This window comes from Kickxella alabastrina (genome assembly GCF_025024165.1).
Source record: "Kickxella alabastrina strain RSA 675 chromosome Unknown BX661scaffold_18, whole genome shotgun sequence".
NCBI classification, from domain to species: Eukaryota; Fungi; Kickxellomycota; class Kickxellomycetes; order Kickxellales; family Kickxellaceae; genus Kickxella; species Kickxella alabastrina.
Genome location: NW_026251489.1, coordinates 319309 through 333654, shown reverse-complemented (window position 1 = coordinate 333654; position 14346 = coordinate 319309). Strand labels below are relative to the sequence as shown.

At 52.8% G+C, this 14346-nt stretch overlaps 3 protein-coding genes across 3 annotated transcripts; all 3 read right to left on the bottom strand.

The window, feature by feature from the left end:
* Positions 1–2: 2 nt before the first annotated feature.
* Positions 3–5264, bottom strand: BX661DRAFT_185530 (transport protein Trs120 or TRAPPC9 TRAPP II complex subunit-domain-containing protein). The gene has a single exon (XM_051536801.1). The coding sequence runs from the start codon at positions 5055–5057 to the stop codon at positions 162–164; it is 4896 nt and encodes a 1631-aa protein (XP_051390224.1). The 5' UTR covers positions 5058–5264; the 3' UTR covers positions 3–161.
* A 371-nt stretch (positions 5265–5635) lies between these two features.
* On the bottom strand, positions 5636–6889 carry BX661DRAFT_137369 (kinase-like domain-containing protein; the record flags this gene model as incomplete). The annotated part of the gene is made up of 2 exons (XM_051532694.1): positions 5636–5803; positions 5879–6889. Coding segments are annotated over 2 exons (1179 nt in total), but the record flags the coding sequence as incomplete, so codon positions are not given.
* A 2192-nt stretch (positions 6890–9081) lies between these two features.
* Positions 9082–11531, bottom strand: BX661DRAFT_185527 (uncharacterized protein; the record flags this gene model as incomplete). Its single annotated transcript, XM_051536800.1, has 5 exons — positions 9082–9434; positions 9534–9630; positions 10781–11153; positions 11217–11383; positions 11498–11531. The coding sequence occupies 5 exons, from the start codon at positions 11529–11531 to the stop codon at positions 9392–9394; spliced, it is 714 nt and encodes a 237-aa protein (XP_051390222.1). The 3' UTR covers positions 9082–9391.
* Positions 11532–14346: the final 2815 nt, after the last annotated feature.

Here is a 14346-nt window from a genome sequence, read left to right as displayed (position 1 = left end):
TGCTTGTCGTTGCAAGATATATTTTTTATATAGCAGTCGACGACGCGTATTCTTCGATGCAAAGATGTCTCTGTACACATGTGTATTGTTCTGAATCACGCGTTCATAAACGAATTACATTTTTTTTATTCAAAGACGATAGACAACAATATTAAAATAATTTACTGGTTGCTATCTATAGCTAAAACTTCTTGAACAAATACAGTTTCTCCTGATTCTGCTTCAGACCGAGAGTGTTCGCGCACGGTGTACTCGATCTTGTAGTTCCCAGGGCACAATATATAGAGGGGCATTGACACTGAGTGGCTAGCTCCAGGTGGGATTTTGGGTAACCGCATGCCGCTGATATCGTCAAACACCAGGTCATCAAAGAGCTCCAGCGCAGGCAGATTGGGCGATAACGGCTGCGCAAACGTCTTTTGTGTCTTTGGTAGCTCATTGTTGTCAGTCATCTGTTCGGATAACACAAATGCAAAGTCACCATTGCTCGCAGCCGCACTTTGGCTAGTAGCACTATCAAATGGCACAAATGCCAGTGCCTGGTTCTCATTCACAAGCAGGCGTGCATTAGAATTTGGAGAGAATAAAGCCGTGGGATTTTGGCTAACCAGCGGGGTATCATCGTCTTCGACATCTCTGACAACTAAAACACTGATCTCCAGGTCGAGATCGCGGCTGAATCGGTTAGTAAGCTGGAACTCCACATGGCACGCATGGCCAGAGTTACACTGCGCTCGGATAAGCCGCGCACCCACGCGGCATGCGCCCACGCCATTAACGGACACTCGTATGTCTAGTCCCCTGCGCCGAATGGTATCCATATCGCCCTCACTCGGCGCAAACAGTGTCCGCGGGTCAATGAACCCGGACCTGCCAGACTGATGGCAAGCCCAGTGCAAACGCACACGGTTGCAAATCTCCTGTCGGTACCAGTATATCTCGCGGTGATGCTCCAAGTCCTGCTCGCTCATGTCGCGCGTATTTGTCAGCACAAATTGGCGGTCGTTCCCGCGGCTGTCAATGCCCGCGGACCATTTTTCGTCCGATTCAGTGACTGTATGCAACAGAGACTGGCGCCAAGGGTAAAATATGGCTCGGTCGGGCCCACCGTGCGCCTCTAGTCCAGGAACAGCAGACCGCAGCACGTGGTCATCCAGACGGACACGAGGCAGTGGGACAAATATGCGCGAGAGTGATTTGCGCCCGGGCATATGCACTACGAGAGATTTCACCAGCGCGGATGGGTTGAGCTTTCCCGAGGATAAGCTGTAAGCGTCGTTGCTCGATTTGTCCGAAAGATCAGTCTCAACCGTGAGCTCGACGTCTGTTGACCCCATGTTGGCCAGGTTAATCTCCGCCAGTAAAAATGAGTCCTCGGCACAATGTACAGCTTCAGGTATACTTCCCGATGCCGTCACAAGGGGAGATTGCTCAGAAAATGCCTCGCCCAGTACGGTGACTAGATCCCGGCTTGAGTTACTCACTGCAGCGCCATCGGGGGTGGCAAGTGCGCGGGAGATATACGGCGGGAGAGTCGAGTATCTCGCAGTCAACGAGTCACCGCTACCAGCAGCACGAGGTTTGGAGTCGTGAACCGGAGCGAGCAACCGGACAACAGACACGCGCAAGGGCCAGCGCAGCTCTCTGGACCACTCAGCAGTAGCAGCGCTGCCGTAGCGCACGACAATCTCACCGCCGCTCAAGCCGCTAATCCCCGAGACACGCACCTTGAGACGATAAATACTCTTGGGCCCAATACACATTGAATCGCCGTTGTCCTCCGACGGTACCTGCAAGTAACTGAAGGCGGCGTTTGTCAGGTCACCCAGCTGTGAGTCTGCGCGAGTCTCGTCCGCCCACTTGTTTCCATCAGCAGAAACCAGCGGCTCAAATGCAACTCCAAGGCGGTCCACTGCTGCCATATCACTGCCATTGACCAAGGTTAAAGTAACCACGCGGCTTTCGCCTTCGCACAGGCTCAAGGAGTCCTCGAATGCCAGACTGCTTTCGATGACAGCGAGTTTGGGCAGCGCCGGCACGACCCGAGTATGTAGCAGGTGGCCCGAGTTCATCACCGACAGGCGAACAGCTGGCGAATCCGGCAGCGGCTTGTCTAGGCTAAGGAGGCTGTTGCGCTCGGCCTCCAAGCGCTTCCAAATTGGGCGCTCTTTCATGCGCCTCGTGGCCTTGTGCTCGTCCTCCTCCGCCAGAATGCACTTGATTGCCAGGTGCTGGAACAAAGACAGCTTAATGCCGAGTATCTTTAGTTGTCCAAAAGTACGCGGTGTGGCCACAAGCAGTACTTGGCCGGTGCTATTAGGAGGGATTACGCACTGCGTGCTCTGAGAAACCACAGTAGCATCCTGGTTATTATTGTTATCTGAATCTGCAGCTGGGGTAACTTCCACGTGCCCGATGAGCAGAATGTCGGTCAGTGGCAGCGCGAACGGAAACGGGTTGCTCAGCGTGGCAACGAAATGCGTTTCCTCGTGGGCAACCAGCAGCGGTGGCATGTCACCCAGGGCCTGTGCGCTCGGGTTATACAGAAACAGCGAGCTGGCTGTCTTGGCCACCGAGTCCTGCTTCTGGGAAACCGCAATGGGCATCGGATTATTCGGAAAAGTGCAGAACTGAATGCCCACTAAAAGCGAATTAAGCACGCCTCCTACCACCGAGGCATCCCTGCCGATCACCCGCGGCTTGTTGGAATCAGCCGAATCGACAGATGAAGTCTCGGCTCTCTTGTCTGTGTTGCCCGCCGGGTCAAAGTGATAGCGCTGGTGAAACAGCCCGATGGTCCTCGAGAGATACACGCGCAGCATGTGCTGCTCGTCAAACAAGGGCCGCCTCTGCGAATCGGGGACAATAGCTGACAGATGGCTCAAGCAGCGCACCAGACGAAAGGCTGTGGCAATAGCATGCGGGTAACTGGGCAGAGCCTCGGCAATGGCCAGGCACTCGCGCAGAACATCCGCCTGCAAGTGCATCCAGCCGCTGCCATCCGAGTGCGTCGACCCAAGCTCAAACGAGTACACAAGGGCGTCCAGACAAGCGACCACGGCATGGTGCAGGCTGGGACGAGGCTTGGAAAACCACTCCCGGGCAGGCGATGCCAGAAAATCACCAAAGACTGGCACATCAAAGGACGAGCGCATCGGATTGGGCGAGCCCGCGGGCGAGTGCATAGCCATGTTTCTCGCAGAGGCCGCTGCAGCAGCCGCAGAGGACACGGCATTGAATGCGCTGAAACCGTCCAGAAAGGCCGACAGGGCCGTGTGATCTGTGCGCGACGACACGCTCGGGTGCGATCTGGGGCTCATGCTGTACGCAGGGGCACCGACGTGGCGCTGGGCCGTCGCTGTGCGCAGCAGCACGGGGATGGCAAGCAAGAGAAATTGGCGCAAGAAAAAGAATGCCTTTCGCGAGTACCCGATTCTGCGGAACAGCGCACTGGTTTCGGCAGACATTTCGAGCTGGTCCGTCAGTGCAAGCGACTCGAACGAGCTCGCCCAACCACGCTGGAGCCACTCGTTGATGGTTGCGCGCAGCGGAATGTTTCGCGTGTTGGCAACGACATCGCAGGTCTGGAATTCCATGCGCTCAGGCTTAATAGTGTCGACTTGGTTCCGCAGTCGCACCAGTGAGGCCAGCGCCGCCTCATCATCATGCAAAAAGGCCTCGCGCGTAGCGTGCAGCACCAGGGCAGCGCGCAGGCAAGCCTCGGCATGCAGCAGCGGCGCAAACGTGTAGCAGCGTTCGTATAGCACTGGCACTTGCGCAAACAAACTGCCTATCTGCGCCAGCAACGCGCCCAAACCGGCGCTCTGCGGTGATATGCTTCCGTCTATGGGCGCTATCACATCAGGAATGCCTGACACAAAGGCCGCAGCAAGACGGCGCTCCTGTGGACGCTCGCACAAAAGCAGCAGCGCCGCACAGTATCCTTCGACGGCCACAGCGTGCCATAGATGGTCGCCGACCGCGCGGCTAACCTTGATGGATGCTGCATAAGCAGAGAAGGCCTCTGCCAGACGACCGGACATCAGGAATAAATCGCCCTGCAGCTTCTTCAGTCGCCCAGCCCCGGCTGTATCGTTGGGCTTTTGGACTCGCTTCTCGCCGGTTATAATTTTAGGCGACGGGGGAGCCGCGATATCCCGATCGAGCTCGCCGCCGCGCCGGCCACAACCCGTGGGCAAGCTGGTTGTTGATTCGCGGCGCTGCTCTTTAGACGCAACCTGCGACGCGCGGCGCGCTATGCTGTGAGCAGCAGCCTCAGTGGTCTCGTGCATTGAAATATTGCCGCCGCTGTGGCGGAAATGGCCGTCGGCCGACGCAGTATCATTGTCCAGCGATGATACCACCGGCGGGCTGTGTGCGGGACTTGGCTCGGTTGGCGTTTGCAAATTTGCGCGGTCTTCTATTGACCTCGACATCAGGCTCAGGGCCGACACCATTGTTCCCGCAAAGTCGCTGACCAAGGTCTGCAAGTAAAATGACAGGCTCTCGTCGCCGTTTGGAATTACGGTTACGCCGGACACATCATCGGCCTGGTCAGCCTGGGGGTCGAATGCCAAGCAGCGGTATGCCACAGCTGTCGGCAGCTGCGACACCATTTGCATAAACTCGTCCTGTGCTGCCACTATATCCTCGTTCGCCTCGCAGTCGATGAGGCCAATGACGCCGAGAACCTGCCTGTATGTCTGAAGGCCCTCAAGGTACTCGTGCTCCTCGCTGACATTTGTTGTGAACATGAACCGCAGGGCGCCCTCTCCGCCAGAGCTGCCGCCATAGCTCGCAGTGAGCAGCTCGTTGTCAACGTGTGCCAGTAGGTCCGACAGCTCCACTTGCGAGAACTGGGCAATTGCATTTGTCCAGCGCGTAAGCCTGTCTTGCCGCGCTGCTCCAATTGGCACGAGTAGCACCCGAATTCCAGCCGCATCCACCGCGGTCACCGTGGACGCGGCAAAGCAATGCTGGCTGCTCATGTCCTTTATCCGGGCGTCGTCGTCGAAAGCGCCCTGCTCTGTCTGCCCGCGGCTGGCTGGTTCGGACATTGCTAATTCAATCGAAAGAGGAAGAGTGCGAGTGTTGTGAATATAAAATAGGAAATGGTTGCAAATATCTGTGTCTGGAGATCAAAGAGGGAGAAAAATCGAGGGGTCCATCCAAGTGGTAGTTCATTTCAGGTTTAGAAGAGCTAGCTCGCTGTGGACGTTGCAAAAATGGACTCGCAAAACGCGGCCAAAAAAATTGAATTATAGGTTGAAAAAATGGAATGAAAAAATTGAACAAAATGCGCTGTCAGCGTTTGGTAAGGCTTAAAAATATTAACGACAATATGACGGATAGCCACCGACGAGCCTGGCCACAGCAGCGTTTTGCAGCTGGTTTAGGTCTTGCGCGCGCGAGCTATGTTGTTAAAACCAGGCTGCTGCTGCTGCTGGAGCTGACCCATCTGCTGGTGCTGGAGCTGCTGCTGACCCATCTGCTGGAGCTGCTGCTGAGACATGTGTTGCTGCGCATATCCGCCGCCGACACTGCTGCCGCCGTGTGACGACAAGGCGTACCCGCCCGGCACAGGCATGCCCATCGGCATGCCCATCGACGACTGGCGTGGGATCTGCATGTCGGCGATCCAGGGATGGCGCAGGGCATCCTCGGGCGTCAGGCGCATCGCCGGGTCCCAGGCCAGCGTGCGCATGACAAAGTCCACCAGCCGTGGATCGTTCGCACGAGCAAGAAGCTGCACCAGCGGCCGCGACCCAGGGCGCCGCCGCTTGCCCTTAGTGTTGGTGTATGGCTTGATAACAATGCCGCCGACCAAGCACGCTCCGTTGGGCAGCAGCATCATGTTGCCGACAGGCGTGGCCTGCACGCCGTACGGCGCCGGCTCGGCAAAGTCAGCGCACCGCGGAGCGCGCTCCAGCATGTACGCCGGCGGCGGGCCAAGCACCTCGACCACGCACGCCAGCTGCTCGCGCTCGTTTTCGCCTGGAAACAGCGGATAACCTGTCAGCAGCTCGGCCACGATGCAGCCCAGCGACCACATGTCGATGCCCGTGCCGTACGGCAGCCCCAGGATGACCTCGGGCGCGCGGTAGAAACGCGACTGGATGTACGTGTACACGCGCTCGGACTCGAAGCAGCTAGATCCCAGGTCGATCACCTTGATCCGGTACGACCCGCGCTGCAGGTCGGCACTCAGCTGCGGGTTGGTCAGCGGGTGAGGTGGCGGTCCCGCCGCACCAGCCGGCCCGCTGCGCCGCGAAGGCATCGGCGGCGGCCGCGCAAGAAGGATGTTCTCGGGCTTCAGGTCCGCGTGGATGATGCGGTGCCGCCCCATCAGCTGCAGCGACTGCAGCATCTGCACTGACAAGTTACGCAGCAGCGGCACCGGTGTCCCTGCAAACTGGTGCGCCTTGAGCCACTCGTAGAGGTTGATGCTCAGCAGCTCCATGACAATGCACAAGTGGTTGCGGAAGTAGAAGCTCGACGTCATCTGCAGAATGTTGTGCCCGCCCGACGGGTCCCACCGCCGTAGGCACTCCAGCAGCTTGACCTCGACCTGCGCCTGGTGGTGGAAGCGCTTGCGATTGCGGATAATCTTGATCGCAATGATCTCACCGGTCTTGTGGTCGCGCGCCCGCAGCACCTGCCCAAACGAGCCCTTGCCCATGACCTCGAGCAGCTCGTACCGGTACAGCATGTGGTCATTGAAATGGATAAGATAGTCACCGCGCTCATCGTCAAACCCGTAGTTTGTGCGCGCCGGCACGCGCGCCTTCGTGTTGCCCACGTAGTAGATGTGTGGGTAATCAAGAATTTCACTGCGCTCGTGCGCGCTCAGCTGCTGCCCGTACCGTGCGATGGCCTCCTGTGGCGTCATCGGCGGCACGCCGCCGCCCGAGGCCCTGCTGTCTGGCGCCTGCTCGCTCAGTCGTGACGGCGCTTGGTTTGATGATCCGGTTCGGGACATTGAGGGTGGAGCCTGGACGGACTGCGGCTGCTGATTCTGATGTGTCTGCTGCTGCTGCATTGCTTGTTGATGCTGACTCTGCTGCTGCTGCTGCTGTTGCCTGCTTGCTGTTACTGCGGCGGCGGCAACAGTTGATGACGATAACAACTGGTCGTTGGTTGGCTTGCCAGCTGGGAAGTGGGTGTGCATCTGTTGCTGCAATGGCGCGGGTGCTGCTACCGCTGGCGCTGCGGAGACCGTAGATAAAGATCCCCTCTGCGTGACATTCCGCTGGTGGTAGCTGGCAACCTGCGGCCGCACAACTTGCCCAACAAGCGAGTGCGGCTGCGGTGGTGCATTGGATCCTTTCATCTGAGATGGCGCTCCGCTGCCGATAACGCTCGCTGCTGCGCCTGCGCGAGGTGCATTTCGCGGCTGCTGGTATCCCATGTTGTAGCCTCCAATTCCAATGGCACTGGCCGACGACGAAGTATTGTTTTGGCCGCGAACAGGAGCAGGCGCGCTTGGCTGCATGTTCCTACTCCTCACAGGCCGGAGCCTGGTCTGTTGTGACCGAGCATCGCCTTCGTCCTTTGACTCATCGCTGGACTTTCCACGCGATAACGACTGCGAGTTGTTCTCGCGCGCCGCCAGCTTGGTACCTGCAACGCCCGTATACGATGCCGGTGTGCGCTGTGGCGCTGGGTTGCCCTCTCGCACAGCCTGCTGCGTCCTCCATGTCGGCAGCTTGGGACCAATGGTGGTGCCGATTGAGGGACGACCGGCGGCCCTCCCAGTTGTGTTGGTCGGAACTCCACGCGCGCGATCCACGTCCATATTCGCGGCGCTCGAGGAGGTCTCGAGCCTGGCCTGCAGGGGACGGTGGCTGCCGCCAGAGATCATACCAGAGCTCCGCTTGTGGTGCTCGCTCGATCTGGTGCTTGGGGGGGTGTTGCCGACCGTCTCCTTGTCTGAGGCGCTCGAGATCTGGTCGCTGCTGTAAACGTTCATGTCCTGGTCCGACGGGGTTTGCAGAAAGCGCCGTCTGGAAGAACTTAGCCCGGACTCTCCTGCAGTGACAGGCGTGCGTGCAGATCTCCCAGTGGCCGAGTATGGCTCTCTTGCACGCTCTGGGTCAACGGTCAGCCTGGTTGCCTGGTGCATCATCCGGTGGGCTCGACCAGCCACTCCAGCCGCTGCCGACGAGGCCAGCGTGCTGGTATGTTCCTCATCAATGTCGCACTCTTGGGCCACATAGGCCGGTCTGTGCAAATTTGGTCTGTCGGCAGTGGCGCCGGGCCGCATCATGCCCATCCGCACCCTTGTCCCTCCACTGATGGTCGCCGCACCGGATGCCGTATTTGTTGATGTGTTGGATGTTGTCGCACCACCGCCCATTGCGGATGATGGTTCCTGGTTCTCAAAGACGCCGCTCCGACTGCGCCTCCGCAAGTGTGGTTTAGGTAGTTGCTTGCTGTTGCGCGCGACATTCCTGGTGTCTTGTTCTGCGTTCTGGTTGCGCCGTTTGCCACCTGTGCTGGCTTTCCACCTGTTGTGGACTCGCGCGATGACGAAATGGCACTCGATTTGGCGCCGATGCGCGCAGACAAAGGTCTGAGCCTCGATGGGATACCTGTCTTTGGAGTTGTTGTTGTTGCTGCTGCGACGTCGTCTCCTTCTTCTGATGTGGAGGATGGCTGGTTACGCAAGGCTCTGGCTGCCGAAAATATGGGCGGTGTCGCAATATTAGACTGTGCGCCGTACGAGACCCTTCGATTAGCGCCTCTTGGTCCGCTGTTAATAGGAAATATGTTGTGGTTCGAGTAGCTGAGTCCTAGTGTGCTGGTTCCGCTACCTCCAACTCCCATGGTGGTTCTTCGAGCTTGGCGTATTGTTATGCGCGGCCTGGTTTCTACCCTGGCACTGGTTTTGACTGGCTTAGACGACGAGTATGGCGTTCTTCCAACTGAGGCCTGCGCGTTTTCAGGTGCTCCTTCGTTTGATGATGCGCTTGCCGACTGTCTGTTACTGCGGGTGTTCTTTCTGTTGACAGATAGTCTCTGGCCCTTCTGTAAAAACGGTTTCTTATTGGTCGACAATCGCTTGCTCTTTAACTCGGTGGCGCCTTTGATCGATTCTCCGGTTGGAAAGCCGATGTTGCTACCAGACAGGTGCTGGTGCTGGTGCTGGTATTGCTGACTGGAGGAGCTCCCCGTGCTGTCTGCTAAATCCGAACTGTCAAAGTCCTCGTTACAACTATAGTGTGCGCACGATTTGCGATAATTAGTCGAGATTAATGCGTGAATCGATGGCTATTTGTATGCGAGCTCAGAATAGACACAGGCGCCAATTGTTTGAGAGCGGGGGAAGAAAAAGGCGCTGCTGCTTCTCAATTTTTCTTTCTCTTTTTTGGTGTGGCATGCGATTTTACAATCAACCAGAAGAAAATGCTGCGTTTGCACCCACACAGAACAACCTGTTGTCAAAAACATAGTCAAAAACAAAAGACACTCAGTCCCAGAAACAACTAATAATGCGTAACAATTTTTGCTGCTGTTTATTATGCGCTTCATACCTGTTGGTTTCTGAGCAAATTCGACCGCGAATGTTGTCAATCGAGGAATCAACCGAAATTATCGAGATGCTTGGACTAGCCTTGTTGTCGAGCTTGTCTAGCCAAATTTAAAAATAAAATAAATAAATAACAAAAAGGGGATATAAAGGAAGTGACAATATTAGTATAGTAAAGTTAGCATCAACAAAGAAGCATACAAGGGGGAAAGGAAGGATGGAAAGAAAGAAAGAAAGAAGGAAAAAATGGCAGGTCAGTTGGCTTATGTTTGCAGACCAAGCACAAATTCGAATAAAAGAGTAGAAAATTGGAATAGAGAGAGGAAGAAAAAAAGAGAGCATGAAAGGTGGGGGAAGTACTCGCCTTGTTTCCTTGCGATCGACCAACGGTATTTTCAGCACTCGAGGACACCCCCCCCCCTTCAACAAGGGCAATAGTGGGAGGAGTTAGGCGTGCGCGCTGTGTTGCACACGGTGCTTATTTACGGACTGTTAAAAATAGCTGTGCGAGTAATGAGCAACAGCAAAAAAATTAAATAAAAGGACATATAGAAGCCCACTTCATTGCAAGTCATGAGCCAAGCGATTCTCTCCAAACCGCCGTCGTTGCCACTACTGCACCTTTTGCTATGATGTGTTGCAATATCATGTACAAATAAAAATGCAGACGTATCTTCACCGCTCATATGCAGCCCGAGCAAGTGGCAATCGTCGATAAAATTGCCCCCCCCCCCTGCATCCGCCGCTGGCAGCGATGCACACGTCTGGTCGAGCACTTGGCAAATAAAAAACGGCACGTTTGGGTACGTTCTCGGCCAAAATGCGCTCTGTGTCGGCCCCCCACTAGACTCAGCCCCAAACTCAGATCGCCATTGAAAAGAGACAAGTGCTGAATTGAAAGATTCAAAGATAAAAATAGACAAGGCTCTCCAAATCAAGGGAGACCAACCGTGCATGGATCCAGAACTAGAAAAATGGACTGGCTTTTGGTCCTAAAATCGACAAGCGCTTGTTGGAGGCGTCCAAACTCAAGCAAAGATAAAAGTCGATTCATGCACAAACAATGGCATATGCAGTCAATAGTACGAGTGGTCGCTGAATCTGCTTCTCAAAACAGACTGCGGGACTGCGTGCAAAGGATAAAGCGGACCAAGGGAAAATGTGGCGGAGAAACAGAGGATGGACTGCGTACACAGACATGGGCGCTTCTAATAGTTTGCCAGCGTGCTGTATATTTTTCTGGGTACTAACCTGAATGCTTGCGCTGTAATGGAATCGCTACGCGGCTGGTGCCTGACTTGGTGTATGGCTTTTTGATATACCCTAGTTCGTAAGTAGAAATAAAGAGAAAGGATGCGAGTGGCAGTCGAAAAAGTGCGAGTGCAAGGATCGTGTTTTTAGTGTGCGAAGCAAAAATAAAAGTTACATGAGGCTTGAAATAGGGCCGAGCATTGCGAACATGGATACTATGCGCAGTAAAAACAGGTTTCTTGCTCGTTAAATGCCATTTCTCGTCGCAGCCAAAAAATACACGTGGTTGGTTGGTCGTCGCACACATGTGATATGTGGTTAATTTACATGCGCGCGATATGTGGACAACACTTTTATGGAAAATTGGTGCCGACTGTTGCGTGCTGTTGCATACAAACAAATGCACCACCGAGCGAAAAATGAGTGTACCACGTACGCGATAATACAAAAAATAAGTGGTGTCCGCGTTATTGAGACTCGAAGACTGTCGTTGGCTGCGTGTAGGCTGAAGTGACTGTTGTGTGTGCGCACAAATCCAGCCCGAGTTCTGATTATGAGCGAGAGAAAAGCAATGTGTTGGTTCTAGAAAGCAATGTGTTGGTTCTAGAATAGCAAAATGAGAGAAAGAAAAGAAAAGAAAAGAAAAGAAAAGGCTATTATGGCGGGGGCCAACATAGCAAATGGATGCTGCGAGGGTGGGTTATACGAACAGCCGACGTGTGGCCAAGCCAAGCCAAGTCAAGCCAAGCATGGCACAGCAAGACTAGGAAAAATGGCAAAGGGGGAGCATTGAGAGGAATGAATAGGGCCTGGGGGAATGGGGATGACGCAGTTTTGCGCGCAACAATGCTTTAGCAGAACAGCCTGGCCACAGCTCGCGCTGCGCCAAGTGCCATTCTGAGAAGCCATGTTTGTGCGGTCGAGAAAAGTCTGCGCGAGGCTTCAACGATAAAAGGCATTGACGCCGCGAGCTACGGTTATTCTTTTTGACGTTTTGGCGTATATTAAAGCGGAGGAAACATGCAAAACACGTGCGGGGAGAGTAAAGCCGTATATGCGCACCATTCCTGCACAACCAATGCTCGTTTCCAAACAAGTGGTTGTGTGCGGGGGAGGAAAAAATGACCTCCAAACATGAGCGATTAATCTCGATTTGGTATCACAAATACCCGCTCTCCCCCATTCTCCGCCACGCCAACTACAGAGGCATGTCAATGGGTGGGAGAGGACATGCAAATGCACTGCAAAAAAACCAATTGCTTACCTGGAGCCGCGCTCTCGTTGGATGACCGCCCGTCAATAGATTCACAATAGCTTTCCACCGCCGCACTGGCGCTGGCTCTAATCGGATCAATGGTCGCTAGACGCGTGCGCAGCCGCCCAGAAGAGCTACCCACCTCACTGACACCAGCCGAAAAGTTGCAGCCCATCTGCACATGGAAGTGATCCTCCGATGGCCTGCCCTTTGGCGATGGCAGCTCTGAAGATACCCACGAAAACGTGCGCTGCCGAGACGTGTTGTGGTCAAAGTCGTCACACATGGCCTCGATGGCTGCAGTCAGCCCGCTGACGTTCTCGCTGTCAGTGCTTGTTGTCTTGTCTGCTGCACTCGCAGCGGCGTCTGCTAATAAATTGACGTTGCTGTTCATTGCCAACAACCGTGCATTCGCTTCAGGCTTTTGGGGAAAAGTGGGTGAATGTCGGGTGGTTGTTTTGCTCGCTCTTTCTTTTTTATCGAATTTCTGAGACGCGTAATTCAAATGACCATTCAGTTGTTTGGAAGAAGGATAAATGACAAACCCCCCAAATTGGTAAATGACGCGAAAAAGATGTTTTTTTTGGTGTGTCCCTTTTTACATTTAAAAATGCGCCTGTCCCATCATGATCAAGGCTGCCCAGTCCAAGCGCGCGATTATTAAATCAGATCCTGAATCACCATGCCTTTGGCATTATACAAGCAAGCGGTATATGTGGTATAATTGGAAACCCCAAAAAATCAAAAAGAAATAATGAGGCTTGACATGCCAAAAAAATATGTACTCTGGCAAACTACAATGGTGCCAGAAACGCGGGTGTGTGACCTGCCATGCCATGCCAGGAGTACCAATTATGAGTATATTAAAATTGTCCAGCTATTTGCATATCCCTGATTCTTCCGTCCCAACAAACAAAAACAAGACGCCGTACATTTCCAGCTACTAGCGAGGGTTTATGCGCAAAAATATCTAAAACACCAGGAGTTTAGAGCACCAACATTTATTATTGTTATTTGCCATATCAGAGTTCGCGTTTGTCCGAAATTATTGGTGTTGTTTTGGCATTGGCCTATTCAACTAACATTTTACTACTATTTTCGTTTTGCTTTTTGAGACTTACTATTATTGCCCATCAATTCCTTCTTCCCAATCTACTACGGGAATACTGCTCCACGAGCTTACTTGTCCCCACTTTCTCACCCTCCTCCTTTTTTACTTTGTCGGCCGGGCCTTGTGGTGTTTAGCTCCACAGACTTTGCTAAAAACGTCATGAAATCATTTAAGGTACATCTTCAAGCCTTCGAACAGGCATAATATTACTGTTACAGACAGGTGCGTTTCCCTGAGCAAAAGCCACATTCTTCTCCCTCTTTTTTCATTATATATTAAGCTTGACTATACCAATTAACCCAAAAATACACTTACTGCTCAAATTCAATTTTGTGTTGTAATACTAATTTTTATTTTCACTTTATCCAAAATCTTGGCAGCGTTCGCCGTTATAATATAAGATACCACCACTGCAAAGTCCAAACTTTTTTTAAAAATATATCTTCTGTTTTGTTTATCTTTATTTTAAAAAGCAAACTCTTTATAAAAATACCTCCTTCATCTCCCCAACTCCAAGCTGTGCTGTTCTCCTGCATTTTTAAATTCTCATCTTAATCCTCATAAAATGTTCTTGTTTAATGACACAAATCGGCGGGACTATCCGACTCCAGACCCCTACGAACAAACGGGAATTATCGTGTATCCCGAGTAAACGCGTTATCGCCGTATTCAATGCATAATTTTTTGTTTAATAATGTTTATAGTGTGTAGTTTTCCTTGGGTGCGGTTACTTTGGACAGTGGACTTTTTCTTTTTGCACACATACTCTTTTTTCTCTAAATTAGAATTTTCATTTTCTATTTTTTAAAATCAAGCAATGGCGAACCTTTACGAACCATCTTATGTTGAACATCCAGTGCATATTTGCTCAATAAAACATTGCGATTTATATACAGGCTGTAAATTGTATGTATTTAGTGAGAAATTCGAATTTGAAAACATTCGAAAAATCTCTGGCATGCATAGATTAAGTCGATCCGGCACCCGCATATGTGCTGATTTGAAGCCTTTTCCTATTGTAAAATAATGGGTACCCTGTTTTTTTAATTTTTATTTGTCCAATTCCCACTTTTCCTGACCCATGTTGTTTTGTTAAACAGTAAATAGGTGTAAATAAATACATTCTGTAAGCCACATGTCATTATACTAATAGGAGGTGTACATGTAATCGTTTGGCCCGTTGCCTATTGCTTAACGAAT